The sequence below is a fragment of the Ranitomeya variabilis genome, chromosome 8, assembly GCF_051348905.1.
Source record: "Ranitomeya variabilis isolate aRanVar5 chromosome 8, aRanVar5.hap1, whole genome shotgun sequence".
NCBI classification, from domain to species: Eukaryota; Metazoa; Chordata; class Amphibia; order Anura; family Dendrobatidae; genus Ranitomeya; species Ranitomeya variabilis.
This window is the reverse complement of record NC_135239.1, coordinates 66,423,892-66,450,013: the sequence shown is the minus strand read 5'-3', so window position 1 is coordinate 66,450,013 and position 26,122 is coordinate 66,423,892. Positions and strand designations below refer to the sequence as shown.

The 26,122-nt window shown below is 44.6% G+C and overlaps 1 protein-coding gene across 2 annotated transcripts in view; it reads right to left on the bottom strand.

Annotated features, from left to right (window-relative positions):
* LOC143788352 (dimethylaniline monooxygenase [N-oxide-forming] 2-like) overlaps positions 1-26,122 on the bottom strand; it is a 69,279-nt gene that overhangs the window by 11,268 nt on the left and 31,889 nt on the right. For both annotated transcript variants that reach the window (XM_077277980.1, XM_077277982.1), the window contains exons 4-6: positions 18,594-18,782; positions 15,409-15,571; positions 648-790 (exon numbers count right to left, since the gene is read on the bottom strand). In XM_077277980.1, coding sequence (XP_077134095.1) covers positions 648-790; positions 15,409-15,571; positions 18,594-18,782 — 495 coding nt within the window. The remainder of the gene's footprint in view (positions 1-647; positions 791-15,408; positions 15,572-18,593; positions 18,783-26,122) is intronic.

The following is a 26,122-nucleotide window of genomic DNA, read 5'->3' as shown; positions in this document are numbered from 1 at the left end:
CATGCCATCAGTTTGCGGAGATTCATTCCCTGCACCAGTCATCTTGATTACAATGTTCTCTGCATCATCAGGATGTTGATACAGTAGAGTGCAGCGATGGAACAGGAAGACATTGACATTTTTTAGGAGTGGACAAATTTAACACTTTTGTTTTGGGGCCCCATTACTTCTATGTGACATCCTGTTCAAGTCATTTTCCTCACCCCAGAGCTGGATTCACAGCTACAGAAATCAGTACTGCTGTATAATTTCCTCCATGCTTCTGATGCTACTTAAGGAATCAAGAGCAGGAATCCCTCTGTGTGCTGTGCAGTTCATGAGAGACATAATAGCAGCAAATCTTCTTCCACAAGCTCAATTGTAAATTAAGAACTAGAGCACGCAGATGGGGAAACTGGTGAAAATGTAGGAAATAAATCATAAAATAACCAGTAATAGTATTATTTCTGATGTACACACCAACGACAGTCTATTCTGAACAGTTAAAAATATAGTTCCACTTTAAGTTTTCATTATGCATCAATTTAGACTGATTATAATAAGAATACCCCTGTGATAATATGAAATCAAGGAATGTGCTATCAGAGTTCGAGCAAACAGAATTGCTGATGAATATGTAAAAAAGGAATAAACTGAAATATTGGTACCTGTTTTGCAATATGGCTGAGTTCCACAGAAATATCTCCAGCTGAGTTTCCAGTTCCCACGACCACCACGCTTTTCCCTCGATATGCCTCACATGTTTTGTAGAAACGACTGTGAATGTGGTGGCCTTTAAAATGTTTTAAGCCTTCCAATAAAATTAAAAAAAAAACATTTTTATAAAGTTAGACAATAGGATATTGTTGTAGGCTTAACAGTTTGTTGCTTTCACCCTGTATTTTAACACCTTGTGCACACTGACATGCTGGTATGTCATACAAAGGCTGTGAGTTTGTGCAGCAGGCTCAGAAGGAAATTCTGCTCCACACAGGAAGGAGTGGACCATGAGGAAGAGATTCTGCTCCACACAGGAAGAAGGGGGAGGTGACCGTGAGGAAGAGATTCTGTGGCACCCCAGGAGTCCGGATGCCACAATGGTATTGCCTTCCTCATGGGGGAGGTGATGTCATGCCTGGAAACAAGGAGGGATCCCTTAATCAAATAACACTGACATGCAACACCGTTCTGACTCCAGGCCAGAAGGGGGAGCTCTAAACCCGGCTTCAGTGCAGCTTCCCTAGATATTCTGGCTGGTGGGGGAGTTAGTAGTCAGTCTGCTAGGGACAGTGAGGGGAGAGGAGGCAAAAGGAGAGGAGCCTGGGGTCTGGAGCTGCGAGTGGGCTCACCCCAGAGGAAAACGCCAAGAGACCAGACACCAGGGTCCACGGTGGTATGGGAGTTGCAGACCCAGCCACTGAACCATTGCAGTCTCCTGTCCCATCCAACACCTGCAGATACCACAGCAAGTGAGGAGCCTGGGGCTGCCAAAGAAAGGACAGTGCCCATAAAAGGTTAAAGCTGTCAGCCATACAGGTTGAGAATACAGACACAGAGGACTTGTGAAGATCTTCAGGCAGCAAGGGTCAGATATACAGCGCAGAGGGAAGGCCTTCAAACCCACCTGGCTAAATGGATCCCAAGATGTTTCCAGGCTGCTCGGACCCCACCATCACCTGTTACCTGTACCCTGGACTGTACCTGAATTGTACCAGTAAAAGCTAAAGGAAACTGTTACCCCAGGGGGTGATTGTGAGGAAGAGATTCTGCGCCACACGGATGGGGAGGGGGTGACGGTGAGGAAGAGATTCTGTTCCACACAGGAGGGGGGGTGACAGAGAGGAAGAGATTCTGCTCCACACAGGAGGGGGGTTACAGCTAAGATGATATTCTGCTCCACTTGAAGGGGCAGAGCATGTGTTTAACCATTTAGATTCTGTTTTCAATCAATGACACTGACATTTAAATGGTTCCTTACTAACTTTGCACACACTATTTGATCGTAGGGTGCCAATGCTTCCAAATGGCAGCCGTGGGCCTTCTAAAAGTTTCTGTCGCCCAACCATACGTAGGGCTTCAGAGGAAATCATTAATTTTACTAGGCACTGTAAGACAAAGGTTTTACTGGCCTAGATTAATGGTCCAGTAGAATGGCTTGGTCAGCCTAATTAGTGATTAATTAGTATATATACAGGTTATTCCCATAAGCGTCACTGTGTATTGAGAGGTCTCCTAAGTAGAGTTTCAATGCATAAGATATTGTGTATTTTTACATCAATATAACTGTGCACAAATAAATAGCTAACTGTCTCTTCAGAGAGGAAATAGCAAATAAATAGCTCAAATGCTTATTTGTTCTCATAGGAGATACTAAGGTGATAGAATAAAGTGCTAAGTGCTAAAGTGTCAAAAAAGATCCACATATCCAGTGAAAAACATGTTGGCATAAGGTGCCTAGGGAGTAATTAGCAGCAGAGCATAATGACACAGTAGCAGCATATATGAAACAAGTGGTGAATATACATTGACAGCAAAGGGTAAGGAATAGCAGCATGAAAGAGTTAAATGGACATGACCTAGGGATGCAGCACAGAGCCAGGCACCCATCACACCTGACGCGTGATTCCTGGACGAAGAATTTCATTGCAAAACGCGCGTCGGGTGTGGTGGGTGCCTGGATAACCTGATACTATTAGGCAATATTACTACTTTGTATGCACATTATGTTACTTATTATGTGGTTTCTTTGTTAATGCAAGTACCTACTAAGGTTATATGACTATTTGTGTTTATGTATGTTATATCTAATGTTGTGTATATTTATTGCACTCTTTTGCTTGCATATGTTTTATTAGTAACCATGTGGTCTATACAATACTTAAGCTAACATGGGTTTACTAGATAATTATACGCATACAAGACAACATATACTCAGGACTATTCTGATATTTTATGTAGATTATCCTCCCATATATCTTCTTGTAGACATATGCTGCAATATTCAAAAACAGCAGAAAAAAGGCAACGATGTTTACCTGCCCTGGCCTCCAAACAAATGCACTATCAGGAAGCAGTGGACCCATGTAGTTTAGATGGCGGTAACACAGGTTCCAAAAATACCGATGAGACAACCACTCTAGGCCTACCAATCCATGGAGGGGATGGTTGCTTGGTATATTAACGCACAATAGAGGTTTGTATGCAGCGCTGTTCACTTGCAGGTGATGCACAGCTTCCAGGTTAGTGGAACGCCTGCCAGGGCTGTGGGGTACTCGGTACCGAGTCCGGTACTTAAAGGGATGTGTCACAGCAGCGGTGACCCGGTCCGGGTAGAGTTAGAAACCTCTCTAGCACTGTGGTGTAGTTCCTTGCTGCCCTAGGCCTCACACAAGGTCCTGACGTGTTCTCTCTGCCCTCCTTGTAGGTAGGACACTAACTTGTATGACAGGTGGCTCGAGCCTTTTTACAGGGTCTCTATGACGACCCATGCTTTATGCGCCACTGTGTCTCCAGGTGTCAGGGCGGACAGGTGACGTGTAGTCCAGCTGTCCTGCCGGTTTCTGCTGTGAGTCTTGGAGTCCCTCACAACCTCGGTCTTCAGGCTACCAGTATCTGCGCTCTGCAGGGAGGTAGCTCAATTGCAGCTATTCTCCCCAGTTCTCACTCTCCTGTGCTTCACTTCTCCTACATGCTCTCTACAATCCATTTGTCTTTCTCTCTTTCTAGGAGCTGCAGCACTTCTCGTGGCTGCACGGCCCCTCTGCTTCCTTCTCCTCTGTCTCTCTGACAGGAACTCTCTCAGACTGGCTGACTTTCCCTCCAGACCAGAATATATATAGGGGAGCCACCCACAAGCTGGATCAGAACTCCCCCCTTCTGGCCTGGAGTGTGAACATGTTGCATGTTTGTGTGTACCTGATGAAGAAAATTCTTCCTCGCTTCCAAGCGTGACATCACTCTCCCCGTGAGGAAAGCAATGCCACTGTGACAACTAGGAACCTGGGGTGTGGCATTAGCGGCCTATTAATGATGCCCATACTATTCGATCAGGCGGGCTGCCCAGTGCTATCCAAATGCATCCCATGTGAACAGACACCACAGTTTACAAGACCAAATGGGTACAGCTGTACCCTGAAAAATAAAGTACAGAAAATGCATATAAAAATATGTGAAGTATTAGTCGATATTTTGGCCAAGATATGCAAAGTTCGCAACCCACGTCAAGGGTCCTCACGCTTGCGAGTCCTAACAATAAACAGCAAAACCACAAAAAGAGGACTTAAAGATCATCCAAAAATTCAAAAACAGCAGAAAAAAGACAGCGATGTTTACTTCCCCAGGCCTCCAAACAAATGCACTATCAGGATGCAGTGGACCCATGTAGTTAAGATGGCGGCAAACAGGTGCAAAAATACCCATGAGACAACCACTCACAACCTACCCATCCATGGGGGGGGTGGTTGCTTGGTATATTAACTCCTTCATGACCCTGGGTATTTTCGTTTTCGTTTTTCGCTCCCCTCCTTCACAGAGCCATAATTATTTTATTTTTCCATCAATATGGCCAAGTGAGGGCTTATTTTTTGCAGGACGAGTTGTACTTTTGAACGACATCATTGATTTTAGCATGTAGTGTACCAGATAGTGATGAGCGAATATACTCGTTACTCGAGATTTCTCAAACATGCTCGGGGGTCCTCCGAGTATTTTTTAGTGCTCGGAGTTTTAGTTTTTCTTGCCGCAGCTGAATGATTTACATCTGTTAGCCAGCATAAGTACATGTGGGGGTTGCCTGGTTGCTAGTGAATCCCCACATGTACTTATGCTGGCTAACAGATGTAAATGATTCAGCTGTGGCAAGAAAAACTAAATCTCCGAGCACTAAAAAATACTCGGAGGACCCCCGAGCGTGCTCGAGAAATCTCGAGTAACGAGTATATTCGCTCATCACTAGTACTAGAAAACTGGAAAAAATTCCAAGTGCGGTGAAATTGCAAAAGAAGTGCAATCCCACACTGGTTTTTTGTTTGGCTTTTTTGCTAGGTTCACTAAATGCCGGAAATGTGGTCATAGGGATTTTGAAATATTAGGACCATGCTTCATAGCTCATCTAAGGGTCTGAACTCAGCTCATGTAAGTCAAGTCTAAATGTTTGAGTGTGATGGTGACATATGTGAGTATCTATGGCCCCACTGTGTCTAAAACTGGCTCCGGGCTGTAGATTCTCCAGGGGTACCATGGCATCTTTAGACTAGTGGATGGAACAAGTCCAAGAATAAATGCCAAAGTGTGTATGTAGTCATAGGCAGCAGACTCCCTTAGTGGCCCATGGATTCAGGTAGGCAAAGCCATTTTATGACACAGTTTGGCCTCTAAGCCCTAAAATTGTAATTTAATTAGGCTTGACAGGGTGTCTAAATATTTTAAGCATTAAATATCAGAGGCTGATAAGTACTGACTTTAGAGAAATAACTATTTCTAGCCAGTCTCTAGACAAAGGGTCAAAGAATAACTGTGTTTGTGAACCTTAGGCCGGGGTCACATGATCATATGTTCTCTTGTGTGAGAGAATCGGGCTTATTATGCAAATGACACTCTGCTCAAACTCTGTCAAAGTTTGATCTGAGTGGCATCAAAGAGTGATCTGATTCTCTCACATTAGAGTCACAGCACAGGTGCGGAGATGATGGAGGACGTAATTTCTCCATCTTGTCCATAGTCCACAAATGTCAGACTGCACTCAGATGTCATCAGAGTGCAGTCTAATGTTTCACTCACACACATGGACATGAATGGGTGAGTGCGATCCGAAATCCAGAGTCACTCTGCATAAGAAAAAAAAAATCAGATTTGCAGTGCTCCATACTATAACATTGTTCTGAGTGCAATCTGATAAAATATTGGATAGCACTCAGCTGTGGTATATGCTTATTTGAGCGAGCCCTTACTTGAACAAATGTCTTAGCTAAAGCCCATGCACAGGACAATATGTTTGCCAACCTTCCTGAAACAAATGTTTCAGGCTTACAATTGTGTGAAAAAGTGTTTGCCCAAACACTTGCCTCGACGCGTTTCCCCGTCCATACGGTTCATCAGGAGGCACACAATGCCAGCTAATCAGCGGATGTGAGGTGTCAACATAGAAGGACAGACCTGTCGAAACGCGTCGAGGCTGGAAGCTAAGTTTGGGATAAATCCCAGCTTTGTTTTTTTCTTCATTTCTTTTTTCAATAGCCACAAATTGTACATCCATGTGTATCTTTTTGTAAATCAATGTGGTTAATTGTTTTTGTCTAAAACCATGCTGAAAAGCTAGTTCCATGGCCCCTTAGTGTGTGTACAGGTCTCAATCACTTGTGAAGGGTCCATCATGTATATCTATTGTATATGGGTCCCACAAGATATGTTTATGAAATTATACTGAATTTTTTGGTAGACTAGTACTATGGTATTGGTACATGAGGGTGCCAATTTTTACAATAACCTACTGCTCTTTAATTAATAAATACTATCCCTTCATTTCTTTTATTTGCTTATTATTTTCCCACCTATAGCACAATAGGAAATTATTAGGGCTAGTGGGGGACAGCCGCCTTGGAGTGGGGGTGCCAAAAAATCATATCTAATAGGGTGCCAACCCCCACGGATAGGAAGGGACAGCAGGCAAGATTAGGGATTTGCTAGGTTATTGTTAGACCTATATCACTTTGTTTTGCACTGGGAGGGTATTTTTAATACTTTTTTCATTAAAGATATATTTTTAAAGGGATTACGTGCAAGAAAGTTTCAAACGATCTGCTACGACGTACGATTCTCAGCGGGGTCCCTGATCGCAGTAGCGTGTCAGACACAGCGAGATCGTAAGTATATCGCTGGAACGTCACGGATCGTGCCGTCGTAGCGACCAAAGTGCCGCTATAGTATGTAACCATTGATACACAATGGTCTGCATAGGTGGTATGTACACAAAACATTAGGAGATGTTAGTTCTTTTGCAAAGGGGAATATATCAGGTTCACCCCTTTTTATATTGTCAGATACCAAAGGAGTTTTTTTTAGCCTTGCAATGATACTAATATTTAGCGACATTTAAAGTGGTGCTCTGAAGTCTAAATTATTTATCATCCTAAATTCCTATATATTTAATGCCATAATCTAAATTATTTTCTAATATACTTGAATTCAAAATTTCCTTATCCTTTCCTAACTTCACAGTTTTTTTTTTCTTTTCTTTCTCATTTGTTTTTTGCTGACACTAAGGCCGGAGACACACTAGTGATTTTAAAATCGGTCCAATTTTGTTCCCGCAAAGTCGAAAGAGTGTCATGCAAGTGTCATCGGTTTTTTATGCAAGTACAATCCGATTTTTAACACCTAGCATCCGATTTACATCTGAATGCAGTGCGATTGCTATCCGACTGCAATGCGATTTTAACACGAGCTTTTACAAAGTGCAATTCTGTCATTTACACATAGTTTTCAAAGGAAATATTCATCAAAACACACACATAGATAGATAGATAGATAGATAGATAGATAGATAGATAGATAGATAGATAGAGCGATCGATCGCCGGCAATTCAGTAGCCGCGTACAGTAAAATCACAGCAGGACCCAACAGGAAAGAATAGATAGATTCCATACAGTATACACATAGAATAGATGGATATAGAGATGTCAGTGACATATACAATTAGTACAGTGCATGTGCAGCTTACTGTACATGTATTTAATTATTAACCCCTTTCTGACCTCGGATGGGATAGTACAGTAAGCTGCACACGCACTGTGCTAATTATTTATGTCACTGACATCTATAATATAATAATAATAATAATAATTTTTATTTATATAGCGCCAACATATTCCGCAGCGCTTTAGAACTTATAGAGGGGACTTGTACAGACAATAGACATTACAGCATAACAGAAATCACAGTTCAAAACAGATACCAGGAGGAATGAGGGCCCTGCTCGCAAGCTTACAAACTATGAGGAAAAGGGGAGACACGAGAGGTGGATGGTAACAATTGCTTTAGTTATTTGGACCAACCATAGTGTAAGGCTCGGGTGTTCATGTAAAGCTGCATGAACCAGTTAACAGCCTAAGTATGTAGTGGAGCGCCCCCACACCGCCGCAGGGCCGAGGGGTACGCGGAGCCGGGCCTCTGGGATCTCAGTCCTGGGGTTGTCACGGTGGCTAGACCCGGTCCGTGGCCCTGTCCGTCAGTGGGGGACGTCCGGTGAAGTAGGTGGTGTTAACGGTGGTGTAGCGGTGCAGGTCGCGGTAAATAACGAGGACACCAGGTTGCAGTCTCTTTACCTCTTTACTGGAGATCTCTGAGTCCTCAGTCCAGAATACGGTTCACCAGGCTGCGCAAGTCCGGCCGGTCCAATGGCACCTCCAGAGTTCTCTTCACAGGTGGAAATCAGTGCCTTCCTTCTTAGCGCTGTGTGTTGTAGTCCTTCCCTGCTGTGCTCACGGAAAGTACCCCACAACTGTTGTGTCTGTTTCTTAAGTTCCCTCACAACTCGATTAGATGTTCCTCTCTTATTCCATCCCTCCCTGTTATTCAGGTTGGAACGGCACCCGTTTGTCAGGTAGGCCTGGAGTTCTTCCGGGACCCTAGTGACGCCCCTCTCCCGCAATTGCCCCCCAAGACTTCATAGGTGATATGTGGTAGACAGCCCACCTGAGACTGACTGTCCTGCCGCTGTTTGGAGTATGGCTTAAAGCTGTATATTATTCCACTCCCTCGGCGTTCCGGCCACCGGTAATGCGCCTCAGCAAGGTGCTGCCTCTTTCAACAAAACCCCTGCTGGTATTCTCCGTCTGCTTGATCTCGTTTCTCACTCAGCACAATCTATCTCGCTTCTAGTCCTTTCTTGGGCACCGCCGCTATGCTGAGCAGGCACGGTCCCGTTACGTTCTTTCTAATGCCAAGCCTCTGCCAGGATCCCACCCCTGGCAGAGACCCTACTGTCTCTTCCTCCACAACACCCTCTCTCACTAGGTGTTGCTTCGTTCAATCCAGTCAGCGTTCTCCTCTAACTTCCTGCCTGACCCCCAGTTTACCCACTATGGTGGGGAGTGGCCTAATGAATAGCACCCTTAGCTCCCCCCGGAGGCCCTGCTGTGAAACATATTGGTGTCTGTGATACCTGATTGGAGGAACTCCTTCAGTGCCATCGAACGCACCATGGCTCCCCTTAGTGGCGAAGCCACAGTACTGCAACGACCAGGACTCTGGGGCGCTGCACTCCCCCCTGGTTAAACACAGTACTCCGGGACTGGGAAGAAAAACAACAATACAGATTAGCAAAAAGACATACAATTTTGTTGAGTGCAAAACAATAAGCATACTTGAACAGGCTTCCCTTTATGGGAGGTGAGGACACTTTAACGTTACAAAACATAATCAAATATCATAGCAACAGGCTACAATTAACTCTCATTACCCAACCGGGTATTCTACTAAGTGCAAATGCTGGAACAATAAATTAACATTGCCTTTAAGAAACATACACTCTTAGTTTATCAAAGGCCTTCCTATAATCACATTACAGGGCAAGGTAACTCTTCATTCTCCTACTTTTGAACCTGCAGGACCGCCTGTCCCTATGGCACCAGACCTACTGCCTCTCCTTTCTTTTACAGGACCGTCCCGTTCAGCCAGGGCCTACTGCCTTTCTCTACTATACATAGTATAGACATAACATTCCTTTCAGTTTGAGAACATGGAGCCCACTCTGCCTGGCTCCTATAAGGACTCACTCACTAACCCCTACGGGTCTACTTTCTGTCCTTAGTAACGAACTAACTTTCTATGGGGACGCAGGGTTTACCTTCTATCCTCACCTTCATTATTACTTTCTTACGTTTCTAGTTATGCAGAACTCTAGTCTACCTCAACAGGCTTTCTGCATCTTTCCTTTTAAAGAACATTATTCAAATTTCACATTTCAAACATATTAAACACATATAACTTTTCATGTAAAACGGTTACATTTCTTTCAGAGCATCATCATAACATTACTGTTCAGAAACAGTATCACTTTCCAAGTTCAATTCTAACCTCCCCTTTAAGAGGAGATCAAGTCTCTCTGAGGTAGCTCGTCTTCTCAGCCTACCCGTTCATGCCAGAGCTCCGGAATGGCATCTTCGCAAAGTGTCTTTAACTAAAACCAGTAGGAAGCACCTTTAAGAAGGTGCAAACTATTTACAGGAAAGTTCGAATCATGCACAGTCCATGATTACTGCAGTTTGTGTAACTTTGTGCAAAACTTCTGGAAAACAACAATAGTGACCCCGGGTCAACAAAGGGGTCACCTTTTTAAAGTTTACCCTGGACGGGTTTAGCAGCAACAGGAACAAAAGAACAAACAGTAACTATTTACATTTTCATAAAGCAATAAAATCTTACTGGGGTTCTGCAGAAGGCGACCTCTTATCCGGCCTCACCAGGCCAACAGATCGCACCGGTGAGCCAGGACGCCGTTCCGGTCCCAGTATTGATAAAATCCCTCGCCGGGAGGTCCTCCTTGTCGGCAGGTGCACCCGTCCCTCCGGGGCACGGCAAGGCTGGGCTTCTCGGGGTTCCGCAGGACCGGGCTCTGCTGCTTTCCCCACTGAATCAGCTCCTTCTGGTGTTCCGGCAGCAGCCTGGAGGGCAACGCATCGTTGGACACCTCGGGCAAACCAGCCCGTCTCGCCAGTGTCCCTCCTCCACCTTGTGTAAGTGACGGCATCTCCCGGCTCCAGGTCACGATCGAGCCTCCCGCTGCAAGGCTCCACCTCCTCCCGATCCACGCGGACCTGCAGCGGCTCTCCAATTTCCTGAATCACCCCTCTTCCATACCGGGGGTTAAAGGCCACCACTACACCCCAGTGTGAGGACGGGATCTCTGGAGCGCTGGTCAAGTCAACCTGTTCCGCAGGCTGGGGTCGGCTCCTCCATGCGGCCATCAGACGCCGCAGATGTTCAGCATCTGGTAAAATCTTCAAGTCCGGCGTCGGTGACATGCCTCCAGCCACGGCCGGGTGGGTGGCGACAGGGGACACTGGGGACAGACGGATCTCTGTGGGCTGGCCTAGCTGTGTAAGTACGTGGTCATCGGCCCTCAGCCGGCGGGCTAGCTGTCGGGCCTCGGCCGCAGCCACACGTTCTGCAGACAGCGGCAAAGGAGGTCGACCCATTGGTGGCTCTGCGAGGGTCAGGCCCCGCAGCGTTGGCGTCTCGGAGGCTGTCTCGGGTTGCGCAGCCTCGGGCCGGACCGGGTCAGCTCCGCGTGGTGCTCCTGGTGTCGCCATCTTTATTTGTCCTCCAATGTCCTCTTTTCGCGGTCTCTTTCGTGGGCGGCCCCGTCCCCATGGTCTCCACCCTCCGACCAGGATCAGGAGGCGGACTTCGGCTGTTGACGGGCACGTCCTCAGGACACAGAAATACTTAGACTGGGCGGCCATTGCTGTTCGCGCTCTCCAGCTTGCCTACGCCCACTTCACGCCCCTCTTCTCTTCCTGCGCTCTCCTTAGCGCTGCAATGGCGGCGGATTTTGGCGGCAACTGGCGCAGCACAGTCTTTTCAATAAAGTACAGTTCAAGCACAGTAAATCACAGTCTCTAGGCACACATGACCTGATTCTTCAGGCTTAAGTAGATCCTGTTCGTGACGCCAAGTTGGAGCGCCCCCACACCGCCGCAGGGCCGAGGGGTACCCGGAGCCGGGCCTCTGGGATCTCAGTCCTGGGGTTGTCACGGTGGCTAGACCCGGTCCGTGGCCCTGTCCGTCAGTGGAGGACGTCCGGTGAAGTAGGTGGTGTTAACGGTGGTGTAGCGGTGCAGTTGTGGGGTGCAGGTCGCGGTAAATAACGAGGACACCAGGTTGCAGTCTCTTTACCTCTTTACTGGAGATCTCTGAGTCCTCAGTCCAGAATACGGTTCACCAGGCTGCGCAAGTCCGGCCGGTCCAATGGCACCTCCAGAGTTCTCTTCACAGGTGGAAATCAGTGCCTTCCTTCTTAGCGCTGTGTGTTGTAGTCCTTCCCTGCTGTGCTCACGGAAAGTACCCCACAACTGTTGTGTCTGTTTCTTAAGTTCCCTCACAACTCGATTAGATGTTCCTCTCTTATTCCATCCCTCCCTGTTATTCAGGTTGGAACGGCACCCGTTTGTCAGGTAGGCCTGGAGTTCTTCCGGGACCCTAGTGACGCCCCTCTCCCGCAATTGCCCCCCAAGACTTCATAGGTGATATGTGGTAGACAGCCCGCCTGAGACTGACTGTCCTGCCGCTGTTTGGAGTATGGCTTAAAGCTGTATATTATTCCACTCCCTCGGCGTTCCGGCCACCGGTAATGCGCCTCAGCAAGGTGCTGCCTCTTTCAACAAAACCCCTGCTGGTATTCTCCGTCTGCTTGATCTCGTTTCTCACTCAGCACAATCTATCTCGCTTCTAGTCCTTTCTTGGGCACCGCCGCTATGCTGAGCAGGCACGGTCCCGTTACGTTCTTTCTAATGCCAAGCCTCTGCCAGGATCCCACCCCTGGCAGAGACCCTACTGTCTCTTCCTCCACAACACCCTCTCTCACTAGGTGTTGCTTCGTTCAATCCAGTCAGCGTTCTCCTCTAACTTCCTGCCTGACCCCCAGTTTACCCACTATGGTGGGGAGTGGCCTAATGAATAGCACCCTTAGCTCCCCCCGGAGGCCCTGCTGTGAAACATATTGGTGTCTGTGATACCTGATTGGAGGAACTCCTTCAGTGCCATCGAACGCACCATGGCTCCCCTTAGTGGCGAAGCCACAGTACTGCAACGACCAGGACTCTGGGGCGCTGCAGTAGCAGTACAGACACAGAGGCTATTAACTGCATATATATATATACCTATTCTATGTGTATAAACTGTATGTATTTTATCTATTCTTTCCTGTCAGGCCCAGCAGTGATTTTACTGTACCCAGCTGCCGAAATGCCAACTTTGGACATTGGTGTGTAAAAATAGGACAGCACTCGCATGGCCCAAGTGCTGTGATATTTATTTATTTTTTTTATTTTTTTCTCGCACCCATTGACTTCTATTGTCGAGTGCGAGACGCTAGGGGTATCGGAAAATGGCGCAATTTTTTTTTTTCTGGCAAAGCTTGGAATTTTTTTTCACCACTTAGATAAAAAAGAACCTAGTCATGTTAGTTGTCTATGAACTCATAATGACCTGGAGAATCATAATGGCAGGTCAGTTTTAGCATTTAGTGAACCTAGCAAAAAAGCCAAACAAAAAACAAGTGTGGGATTGCACTTTTTTTACAATTTCACCACACTTGGAATTTTTTTCCAATTTTTTTTCCGATTTCCGATTACAATCGAAACACGCTGCACTTTTTTTCCAGACTGATCATGATCTGATCCGAGCTGGAAAAAAAAACGCTGAAGAACACATATTGATAGAATAACATTGGCCCAAATGCAATCCAATTTTTAATCGGATTGCATTCGTCCAATTTCATAGCAAGTAAGAATGAGCCCTAAGTTTGATAATCCCAGTACATGCCAGGACGCTCAAGCGAAGACTGAAATCACTGCCGCAGCCTCTGCCCCTCCCTGAAACAAAGCATCAACAGTAATGCCCGTTTCAGAGACTGGGCTAATCCCTGCGTGACGTGCACAATGACAGCATACTTTCTCATCGTCTCAGATCAGCAATAACGAGCCGGCAACAGAGCACATTGTCAGAATAAGCAGTGTGCAAAAACCAGTGACGTCCCTTGCTGGGGTTGTGCTGGTCTCTGCACGCTGGATATTCTAACAAAACGTTCTATTGCCAGCTTATTACTCCTGATCTGATCTGGCAACATAGAGAGCACTGTCATTGTGCACAGTGCACATCATGCTGAGACTAGCCCAGCCCCTGAAATGGGTGTCACTGATGACTCTTCATTTCAAGAAGCGAGCAGGATAGTACGTCCGAGGTCAGATCCCCTGCTTTGATGCGGGCTCCGGCAATGAGCCCGCATCAAAGCTGGGACATGTCAGCTGTTTTGAATAGCTGACATGTGCCTGCAATAGCGGCTGGTGAAATCGCGATTCACCCGCCACTATTAACTAGTTAAATGCCGCTGTCAAACGCAGACAGCGGCATTTAACCGGCGCTTCTGGCCGGGCGGCCGGAAATGAGCGCATCGCTGACCCCGTCACATGATCGGGGGTCAGCGATGCTTCTGAATAGTAACCATAGAGGTCCTTGAGACCTCTATGGTTACTGATTGCGGTAGCTGTGAGCGCCACCCTGTGGTCGGCGCTCACAGCACACCTGCATTTCTGCTGCATAGCAGCGAACATCAGATCGCTGCTATGTAGCAGAGCCGATCACGTTGTGCCAGCTTCTAGCCTCCTATGGAGGCTATTGAAGCATGGCAAAAGTAAAAAAATGTGAAAAAAATAAAAATATATAAAAGTTTAAATCACCCCCCCTTTCGCCTCATTCAAAATAAATCAATAAAAAAAAAATTAAACCTACACATATTTGGTATCGCCGGGTTCAGAATCACCCGATCTATCAATAAAAAAAAGCATTAACCTGATCGGTAAACAGTGTAGCAAGAAAAAAATTTGAAACGCCAGAATTACGTTTTTTTGGTCGCCGCGACATTGCATTAAAATGCAATAACGGGCGATCAAAAGAACGTATCTGCACCGAAATGATATCAATAAAAATGCCAGCTCGGCATGTAAAAAATAAGCCCTCACCTGACCCCAGATCATGAAAAATAGAGACGCTAGGGGTATCGGAAAATGGCGCAATTTTTTTTTTTTCTGGCAAAGCTTGGAATTTTTTTTCACCACTTAGATAAAAAAGAACCTAGTCATGTTAGTTGTCTATGAACTCATAATGACCTGGAGAATCATAATGGCAGGTCAGTTTTAGCATTTAGTGAACCTAGCAAAAAAGCCAAACAAAAAACAAGTGTGGGATTGCACTTTTTTTACAATTTCACCGCACTTGGAATTTTTTTCCCGTTTTCTAGTACACGACATGCTAAAACCAATGATGTCGTTCAAAAGTACAACTCGTCCCGCAAAAAATAAGCCCTCACATGGCCATATGGACAGAGAAATAAAAAAGTTATGGCTCTGGGAAGGAGGAGAGCGAAAAAGGAACACGGAAAAACGGAAAATCCCAAGGTCATGAAGGGGTTAAAAGATTATTTTTCTGAAAATTGCGTGGGCTCCAGCATATTTTCTTAGCAGAGGGAAAGCTAACAGCTGGGGCAGAAGTTTATAGCCTGGGAAGGGGTAATACCCATGGAGCTTCCCATACTATTAATATAAGTGCCACTGTGAGACGGTACCCTTACACAACAGGAGGGCAACAAATGATGGACTATCGCAGCATATGTCAGTAAAGGTTAAACTTTTTGATTCACAACAATAACTCACCTGGAAAACAGTCTAACGGTAGGTATGGATCATTATAATGACCATTGCAAACAATAACAGCATCAAAAACATCCATCTTCATCTTTCCCTCTTTTTCAATTTCAATATTCCATTTTCCTGTTGTTGCAAAACTTGAATGTTGTTTTACACTGCAAACTTTTGTCTAGATAGAATAAAAATAGTAAATGTATTAATATATTAACATTTACATAAGGCTTTTAGATCATGTTTGTGAAGGATACTTAAAGGGGTGGTCTGAAGTCCAAATTAATTTTCATCCTAAATCCTTATCTATTTAATGCCATAATCTGTTTTCTAATATAAATGACACGGCGGCGCTAATATCTAAAAGATTATAGTTATCAGCAAATAAAGGCAATTACCACCATTTGTCTAGTTTAAGGTAGTAAAATGTGTATAATCTGCTCTTGACTGAAACCAAAATAGTATAGACAGCTGAGGAGTTGTTTAGATCGATTTATATTAATCACTATACTTGATAAAACTGAGTCCCAAAAACACATGAATATATGATAGAGCGGTTGCCAGGGCCTAGAATCTTTTTCAATTAGATAATTTGAACTAAAGTGCAAGGGATTAGCAGCAGTGGATTTGTATAAAAAAAAGTCCAACAGCAGGAAATAATCTTCATTCATAAAATGGCCTTTGTAATTTTCTTAACCAGAAGACGGAAAGCCGACGGCTGGGGGCAACTGTTTATAGCCTGGGAAGGGGGTAACACCCATGGAGCTTGGGGACCCTACGTCATTTTTAGGGGGGGTTCCCTCATTTTAATAGCCAATAAATGCTAAGTATACAGCTGTGAGCTGATATTAATAGTATGGGAAGCTCCATGGGTATTACCCCTTCCCAGGCTATAAACTTCTGCCCCAGCTGTTAGCTTTCCCTCTGCTAAGAAAATATGCTGGAGCCCACGCAATTTTCAGAAAAATAATCTTTTAACCCCTTCATGACCTTGGGATTTTCCGTTTTTCCGTGTTCCTTTTTCGCTCTCCTCCTTCCCAAAGCCATAACTTTTTTATTTCTCTGTCCATATGGCCATGTGAGGGCTTATTTTTTGCGGGACGAGTTGTACTTTTGAACGACATCATTGGTTTTAGCATGTCGTGTACTAGAAAACGGGAAAAAAAAAGCCATTTTTATAATAATAATAATCTTTTAATTAAATACATGTACAGCGTCTCTATTTTTCATGATCAGGGGTCAGGTGAGGGCTTATTTTTTACATGCCGAGCTGGCATTTTTAATGATATCATTTCGGTGCAGATACGTTCTTTTGATCGCCCGTTATTGCATTTTAATGCAATGTCGCGGCGACCAAAAAAACGTAATTCTGGCGTTTCAAATTTTTTTCTTGCTACACTGTTTACCGATCAGGTTAATGCTTTTTTTTATTGATAGATCGGGTGATTCTGAACCCGGCGATACCAAATATGTGTAGGTTTAATTTTTTTTTTATTGATTTATTTTGAATGGGGCGAAAGGGGGGGTGATTTAAACTTTTATATATTTTTATTTTTTTCACATTTTTTTACTTTTGCCATGCTTCAATAGCCTCCATAGGAGGCTAGAAGCTGGCACAACGTGATCGGCTCTGCTACATAGCAGCGATCTGATGTTCGCTGCTATGCAGCAGAAATGCAGGTGTGCTGTGAGCGCCGACCACAGGGTGGCGCTCACAGCTACCGCAATCAGTAACCATAGAGGTCTCAAGGACCTCTATGGTTACTATTCAGAAGCATCGCTGACCCCCGATCATGTGACGGGGTCAGCGATGCGCTCATTTCCGGCCGCCCGGCCAGAAGCGCCGGTTAAATGCCGCTGTCTGCGTTTGACAGCGGCATTTAACTAGTTAATAGTGGCGGGTGAATCGCGATTTCACCAGCCGCTATTGCAGGCACATGTCAGCTATTCAAAACAGCTGACATGTCCCAGCTTTGATGCGGGCTCATTGCCGGAGCCTGCATCAAAGCAGGGGATCTGACCTCGGACGTACTATCCCATCCGAGGTCAGAAAGGGGTTAATAATTAAATACATGTACAGTAAGCTGCACATGCACTGTACTAATTGTATATGTCATTGACATCTCTATATCCATCTATTCTATGTGTATACTGTATGGAATCTATCTATTCTTTCCTGTTGGGTCCTGCTGTGATTTTACTGTACGCGGCTACTGAATTGCCGGCGATCGATCGCTCTATCTATCTATCTATCTATCTATCTATCTATCTATCTATGTGTGTGTTTTGAAGAATATTTCCTTTGAAAACTATGTGTAAATGACAGAATTGCACTTTGTAAAAGCTCGTGTTAAAATCGCATTGCAGTCGGATAGCAATCGCACTGCATTCACATGTAAATCGGATGCTAGGTGTTAAAAATCGGATTGTACTTGCATAAAAAACCGATGACACTTGCATGACACTCTTTCGACTTTGCGGGAACAAAATTGGACCGATTTTAAAATCACTAGTGTGTCTCCGGCCTTAGTGTCAGCAAAAAACAAATGAGAAAGAAAAGAAAAAAAAACAGTGAAGTTAGGAAAGGATAAGGAAATTTTGAATTCAAGTATATTAGAAAATAATTTAGATTATGGCATTAAATATATAGGAATTTAGGATGATAAATAATTTGGACTTCAGAGCACCACTTTAAATGTCGCTAAATATTAGTATCATTGCAAGGCTAAAAAAAAACTCCTTTGGTATCTGACAATATAAAAAGGGGTGAACCTGATATATTCCCCTTTGCAAAAGAACTAACATCTCCTAATGTTTTGTGTATATACCACCTATGCAGACCATTGTGTATCAATGGTTACATATATCTCGAAAAATGATCTGATATTGTATTTATACTTCACTGTCTCGATCTGTCCCCTATTTCATGCTGATTTACATTCAAGGGCAGATGGAAGGGAGAATAAATGCAGAATCAGACCATTCCGGCTTTGTTAAAGTTTGCAACAAAGAATAGACATACAGTAAGTCTGGATATTCACTCTGAGCAATAAATGGTTTGGATGTTTAAATCAAAGAAATCACAATTTTGCTTTTTTTTATGCATTGGAATGAAAAAAAGTGTTAAATCTGGTATATCCTTTAACTTTCATAGTATATTCTATCTTCATATTATCACTAGTCTATTTATTTTGTGTTACCTCGAACTGAATGTATTTAAAGAGGTTGAAGTGTTCTGCATACAGATTGAGGTACTCCAAGATCTTCGAATGATGCAGATATACAGGGAAGTCTTCAGGCATCGGGAAATCACTGTAGCACATCATCTCTTTGGAAGTATTTGTGAATAGTGAATTATAAATACTAGCTTGATCTTCTTCCACAGCATCCTATAGGAATATAGACTAGTGAAAACAACAGCACTCAAGGGATAAATATGAGAGGAACAATGTACTGGTTTGTAGTTGAGAACATTTGGCACATTATTCAATGCAGAAGTACTGAACAACCACAAAACCACCAAAGAGGGAGGCTGGAGAACCTTCATCTACCCCTAATTCCTGATTATTCACACCAACTATTAACCAAACAATATCTGGTTTACTGATATATATTTGGGACAGATCCACTAACTGTGTTTAATATGTCGACAGGCAGTGTGAAAATACAGTCGCATGTAAAAGTTTGGGAACCACTGGTGAAAATTACTGTTATTGTAAACAGTTAAGTAAGATGAAGATGAAATCTCTAAAAGGTCTAAAGTTAAAAGATGACACATTTCCTTTGTATTTTGGGCAAATATATATATAATTTTCATCTTTTACATTTTAGAAATTACAAAAAAGGAAAATTAGCTGATGCAAAAGCTGTGTCACCCTTGGAGATTTGTGTGCTCAGACAACCTTGGCCAAGGTTTCTGACCTTAGCCTGTTATGGTTATGGCTTCTTCTCTATAATTTATAGAAAAGGCCAGGTGATGCAAATTCCCCAGCTTTATAGAAACCAAGCCTCCTCTAACCTTGTGCCAAAAAACAACAACCATGGGTTCTTCTAAGCAGCTGACAAGCACTCTGAAAATGAAAATGGTGGAGGCCCACAAAAACATAAGAAGGCTATAAGAAGATATCAAAGTGTTTTCAAGTTACCCTTTCTTCAGTTTTAAATGTAATTAAGAAATGGCAGTTAACAGGAACAGTGGAGGTCAAGCTAAAGTCTGGAAGACCAAGCAAAATTTCAGAGACAGCTGCTCATAGAATTGATTGCTAGAGAGGCAAATCATAACACCTTCTTGATTGCAAAAGACCTTCAGAAAGATTTAGCAGATTGTTCTACACTCCCTGACAGAAGTTATGTCGCTTATCCATGTTATGTAAATAAAAGCTTATGACCTGACGTTAAATTCATCCATTGGTTGTATAAATTATTCTTTTGAAAGCTGAAACCCTCCGAAATGTGGTTTAGGTTAAGAAAATAAATTGGCATTAATGCAGAAATATTGATCAGTTAATGGACACAGAATGGTCAGATTTTGTCCAAAACAAAAGTTTTGTTGCCCACAGAAAGTAATGTGATATTCAAACAAATAATTAATTTAACCTCTTCATGACATGCGATACTAGTACGGCGCATGTCATGTCTCCCCCTTTGATGTGGGCTCTGGCGCTGAGCCCACATCAAAGTCGCGATTTGTCAGCTGTTTTGTGCAGCTGACATGTGCGCGCAATAGCGGCAGGTGGAATCGCGATTCACCCGCCACTATTAACTAGTTAAATGCCGTTGTCAAGCGCTGACAGCGGCATTTAACTACTGCTTCCGGCAATTGGGCCGGAAATGAACGCATCGCTGACCCTGTCATGTGAGACCACTATGGTTGGTGATGTCGGCTTGCTGCGAGCGCCACCTGTGGCCGACGCTTATAGAAAGCCTGTAATTCATCTGCATAGGAGTGATCTGATGATTGCTCCTATGTAGCAGAGCTGATGCAGTTGGCCAGCTTCTAGCCTCCCATGGAGGCTATTGAAGCATGGCAAAAGTTAAAAGAAAAAGTTTAAAAAAATAGGAAAAAAAAATATATATATATATAAAAAGTTTAAACCACCCCCCTTTTTGCCCCATTCAAAATAAAACAATAAAAAAAAAAATCAAACATACACATATTTGGTATCGCCGCGTTCAGAATCGCTCAATCTATCAATTAAAAAAAAGGATAAACTTGATCGCTAAATGGTGTAGCGAGAAAAAAATTCATTAAAATGCAATCACAGGAGATCAAAAGAACGTATCTGCACAAAAGTAGTATAATTAAAAACGTCAGCTCGGCACACAAAAAATAAGCCCTCACCCGACCCGAGATCCCGAAAAATGGAAACACTATGGGTATCGGAAAATGGCGCAATTTTTTGTTTTGTTTTGTAGCAAAGCTTGGAATTTTTTTTTCACCACTTAGATAAAAAATAACCTAGACATGTTTGGTGTCTATATACTCGTAATGATGTGGAGAATCACAATGGCAGGTCGGTTTTAGCATTTAGTGAACCTAGCAAAAAAGCCAAACAAAAAGCAAGTGTGCGATTGCACTTTTTTTGCAATTTCACCACACTTGGAATTTTTCTCCCGTTTTCTAGTACAAGACATGGTAAAACCAAAAGTACAACTCGTCCCGCAAAAAATAAGCCCTCACATGGCCATATTGACAGAAACATAAAAAAGTTATGGCTCTGGGAAGGAGAGGAGCGAAAAACGAAAACGCAAAAACGAGAAAGGGCTGCGTCTTGAAGGCATTAAAATACAAATATATGTTGCATAACATTGGTGAATGAAGTTGTTGTTAGGGCTAGTGGAATGCACCCAGTAAATATAGATGTTTATTAGTATTGGTGCGTTCGCAGCCCGGGGTCCACCGTGCAGGAGGAACCTGCTGCTAGTGAATGGTGGCACTATTTGGCGGTATAGGCTAGCTATGTTACTTCACAGAGTAGCCGTGAAAGGAAAGCACTGCGCCCTGTTAGACTCACAGGAGCACAAGCTAACTGCCGAACTGATAGCAGTCAGTGGTCATGCAAGCACACAATCTCCTCACCGGAGGTGCCAGTATTCTAGGGGCTTATTTCAGCCAGGTCCCTGAATACAATCACACATAACCACACTGGCGCAAAGCACATAACTTGGATTGATACTAGCGCATGGCTGTGCGGTCATGCGAACCTTTTATAGCTGCAGCAAGTACAGGACCTTCCCAGAAGGACCAATGGGAGGCTGCCACAGAAGTTGAGCTCCTTCAGGACCTTCCTAGAGGACCAATGGGATTAGCTGCAGTATCTAAGCATGTGACCAGGGCCGTATTTGCCACTAGGCACTCGAGGGCACGTGCCTAGGGCGGTGACATTGCGGGGGGCGGCACCTGAGCAAGGGTTTTTTTTTTGTTTTTTTTTTAAGTCCCAGGTCACAAGCGACCAACCGCCCCGCCCCCCCGCCTCCCGCCCCCCGCCTCCGAGTCCCACCCGCCCTCCTTGAAGACAATACTCACAACTCACACCGGGTAGGAGGGGGGCGCGGAGAGCAGCTGCACCATCCAGGAAGTGTCTTCTCGCACCGCAGCTTGGAGCAGTCGCGGGGTTTCCCCCTAAGGAGGAAGCATGGGGCTAGAGAAGGAGAAAGCCGACACTCGCATCTTCATGGACGAGGACGAGTTCAACCGCTCCTCTGCCCCTATGCCCCGATGCTGACGGAGAAATCGTATGACAGTCAGCCGGACCGGGACCCACACGACCTGAACGGGCACCTGAAGGTGAGTGCTGCGCAGATATAGCAGAGCCGAGCGGGTTACTGGCAAACTCCCCGCACGCCATCCAAGTCCTGCTCTGCCACCCCTGTGTATGCCAGGGCACGGTATATACCTGGTCCTACGGGGGAATATATGAGCCATATGCATGGCTCATATTCCACCCCCCCGTATGCATGGCTGATGGCCCATCAGCCATGCATACAGGGGGGGTGGAATATGAGCCATGCATACAGGGGGAGGGGTGGAGAGATGAGCAATGCATACAGGGGGGGTGTATATGAGCCATGCATACAGGGGGGTGTATATGAGCCATGCATACAGGGGGGGTGTATATGAGCCATGCATACAGGGGGGGTGAATATGAGCCATGCATACAGGGGGGGTGAATATGAGCCATGCATACAGGGGGGGTGAATATGAGCCATGCATACAGGGGGGGAGTGTGAGCCATGCATACAGGGGGAGGAGTGTGAGCCATGCATACAGGGGGGGAATATGAGCCATGCATACAGGGGGAGGGGTGGAGAGATGAGCCATGCATATAGGGGGGGTGTATATGAGCCATGCATACAGGAGGGGGGGTGAATATGAGCCATGCATACAAGGGGGTGAATATGAGCCATGCATACAGGGGGGGTGAATATGAGCCATGCATACAGGGGGGGGTGTATATGAGCCATGCATACAGGGGGGGTGTATATGAGCCATGCATACGGGGGGGGTGAATATGAGCCATGCATACAGGGGGGGTGAATATGAGCCATGCATACAGGGGATGATGAATATGAGCCATGCATACGGGGGGGAGTGTGAGCCATGCATACAGGGGGGAGTGTGAGCCATGCATACAGGGGGGGAATATGAGCCATGCATACAGGAGGGGGGGTCATTATACAGTATCATGGAGAACTGTGTGTGGCCATTATACAGTATTGAGCATCATGTGTGGCCGTTATACAGTATTGAGCATCATGTGTGGCCGTTATACAGTATGGAGCATCATGTGTGGCCATTATACAGTATTGAGCATCATGCGTGGCCGTTATACAGTATGGAGCATCATGTGTGGCCAATGGCCATTATACAATATGGAGCATCATGTGTGGCCGTTATACAGTATGGAGCATCATGTGTGGCCGTTATACAGTATGGAGCATCATGTGTGGCCATTATACAGTATTGAGCATCATGCGTGGCCGTTATACAGTATGGAGCATCATGTGTGGCCAATGGCCATTATACAATATGGAGCATCATGTGTGGCCGTTATATAGTATGGAGCATCATGTGTGGCCGTTATACAGTATGGAGCATCATGTGTGGCCATTATACAGTATTGAGCATCATGCGTGGCCGTTATACAGTATGGAGCATCATGTGTGGCCAATGGCCATTATACAATATGGAACATCATGTGTGGCCGTTATACAGTATGGAGCATCATGTGTGGCCGTTATACAGTATGGAGCATCATGTGTGGCCATTATACAGTATGGAGCACTGTGGCCATATTTTTTCGTATATAATTATTGTATATAAAACAGTGTGATCAGCAGTGCTAAATGGCTGTGGTTGGGACGTGGATATGGGTGTGACTAGTTGTGAAATGGGTGTGGTCAGAGGCGTGGCCTAAAATTTGCCGCGGCGCGCTTAGCGCGCCGCACACTTTATACCTCCTTCCCTTCTTCAAAAGTTGGGAGGTATGGTACCACATTTGCCAGATCATGGCAAGTGCCGCAAATACCATAGAGAATGAATGAGGCCAAACGCAGTGTTGCCATAAGTGATCCATTACGCAGCACATGCAGAAAAACTGCCAGATCTGCTGCAAAAGGCGACTTTCACATCAGCGATTCTTGCTAAAGTCACTGCCGATAGTGTCATACTCACCAAAGGGGGAGGCAGCACTAAAAGTGCCTAGGGCAGCAGAAACTCTAAATATGGCCCTGCATGTGACCCTTGATCTCCAACGAGAGAACTTACCCTGGGCATGCTCAGAAGGGGAAAAGCAGGACTTAGTCCCAAAAACGTCTGCTCGCCGCTGCCCAGTACTGGCTACAATGGCAGAAGCTGGAAAGGCAGCAGTAACCCTTTGCACAGAGTCAGACTGAGTGAGACGCTGGGACCGACGTCTCCGCTGAGCAGGCTCCACTGCGGCAGGAGAAGAATGGGAGACCGCAGTAGAGATGGCCCGAGATTCCCCCTGTGCAGAGGCAGGAACTCGACTCCTAACAGTTGTGGTGCTATTTAATATTTTGTGTGACTTCCATGAGCTTGAAGGACTGCATCCATTCGGTTCAACAATGATTCATACAATTTATTAATGAAGTCATCAGGAATAGCAAAGAATGCAGTCTTACATGCCTCCCAGAGTTCATCTAGATTCTTTAGTTTTGTCTTCCAAGCTTCCTCTTTCATCCTACCCCAAACATGCTCAATGATGTTCATGTCTGGTGACTGGGCTGGCCCGTCCTTGAGCACCTTGATCTTTTTTGCCTTGAACTTTGTTGTAGAGATGGATACATGAGATGGAGTACCATCCTGCTGCAGAATTTGGCCCCTTTTATGATTTGGAATATAAGAGGAAGCTAATACTTCTTGATATTTTAGGCTATTGATATTGCCTTCCACCTTGCAAATGTTTTGCACACCCCCATACTGAATGTAACCCCAGATCATGATCTTTCCACCACCACCAAATTTAACTGTTTTCTGGGTGTACTTTGGATCCATAGGGGCTCCAGTAGGTCTCCTGCAGTATGTGTTTTGGCTGTGGTATAATTCTACTCAAGATTCATCAGTAAATCCACCTTCTGCCACTTTTCCAGCGTCCATCTGTTTAGCAGGCTGTGGGACTTTGCAAATGCCACACGGTTTTTTATTTGCCTTTTGTTTAGTGCTGGCTTCTGGGCACTGATTCGACCATGGAGGCCATTTCGAGACAGAATCCTACAAACTGTTCTAGTTGACACAGGGACTTGAGGTGACCAGGCCTGTTGGAGCTCTGCTGCAGTGGAAGAGGAGCATGCTTTGGATTTTCTAACCAACAAATGTTCCTCCTGAGCAGTTGTCTTGCGGGGTCTGCCAGACCTGGGCTTATCAAACACATCTCCAGTCTCTTCAAATCTTTTTTTAATTCTTTGTACTTGATGCTGAGACACATTAAAGGTGCCAGCCACCTCTGTAGTAGATCTGGTCTTCAGCCTCTTGATAATCCAGGCTTTAGTCGCAGGGTGGATTTTTGGCATGTTGTCAGAGCTCAAGTTGCAGTTCAAGTGAAGGTCTGGGTTGCTGGGTTTCTTTTTATACACACACTAATTAACCGATCATTTACTGAGCACAGGTGAGGATGTAAACTAGGATTGGGTGCATTATATGACCAGGCGACAAAACTTTGGTCTTGCCAAAATCTGACCATTCTTTGTCCATTAACTGATCAATATTTTGGCATTGATGCCAATTTATTTTCTTAATCTAAACCACATTTCAGAGGGTTTCAGCTTTCAAAAGAATAATTTATACAACCAATGGATGAATTTAACGTCAGGTTATAAGCTTTTATTTACATAACAAGGATAAGCGACATAACGTCGTCAGGGAGTGTACTGTTCAGAGATACCTGCACAAATATGGCCTTGATCGAAGAGTCATCAGAAGAAAACCTCTTCTGTGTCCTCACCATAAAATTCAGGGGCAGAAGTATGCAAAAGAACATCGAAACAAGCCTCATGCATTTTAGAAACAAGTCATAGATCATTGAGGTTAATATAATGCATGGAATAAAAAGGTCATAGAATTTCAGGAAAATAACATTTTGCTAACCATTAGGCATGGGGGTGGATCAATGATGCTTTTGGATTTATGTTGCATTCAATGTCATGGGGAACATTTCACAGGTAGAGAGAAGAATGGATTTAATGAAATTTCAACTAATTTTTAATGCAA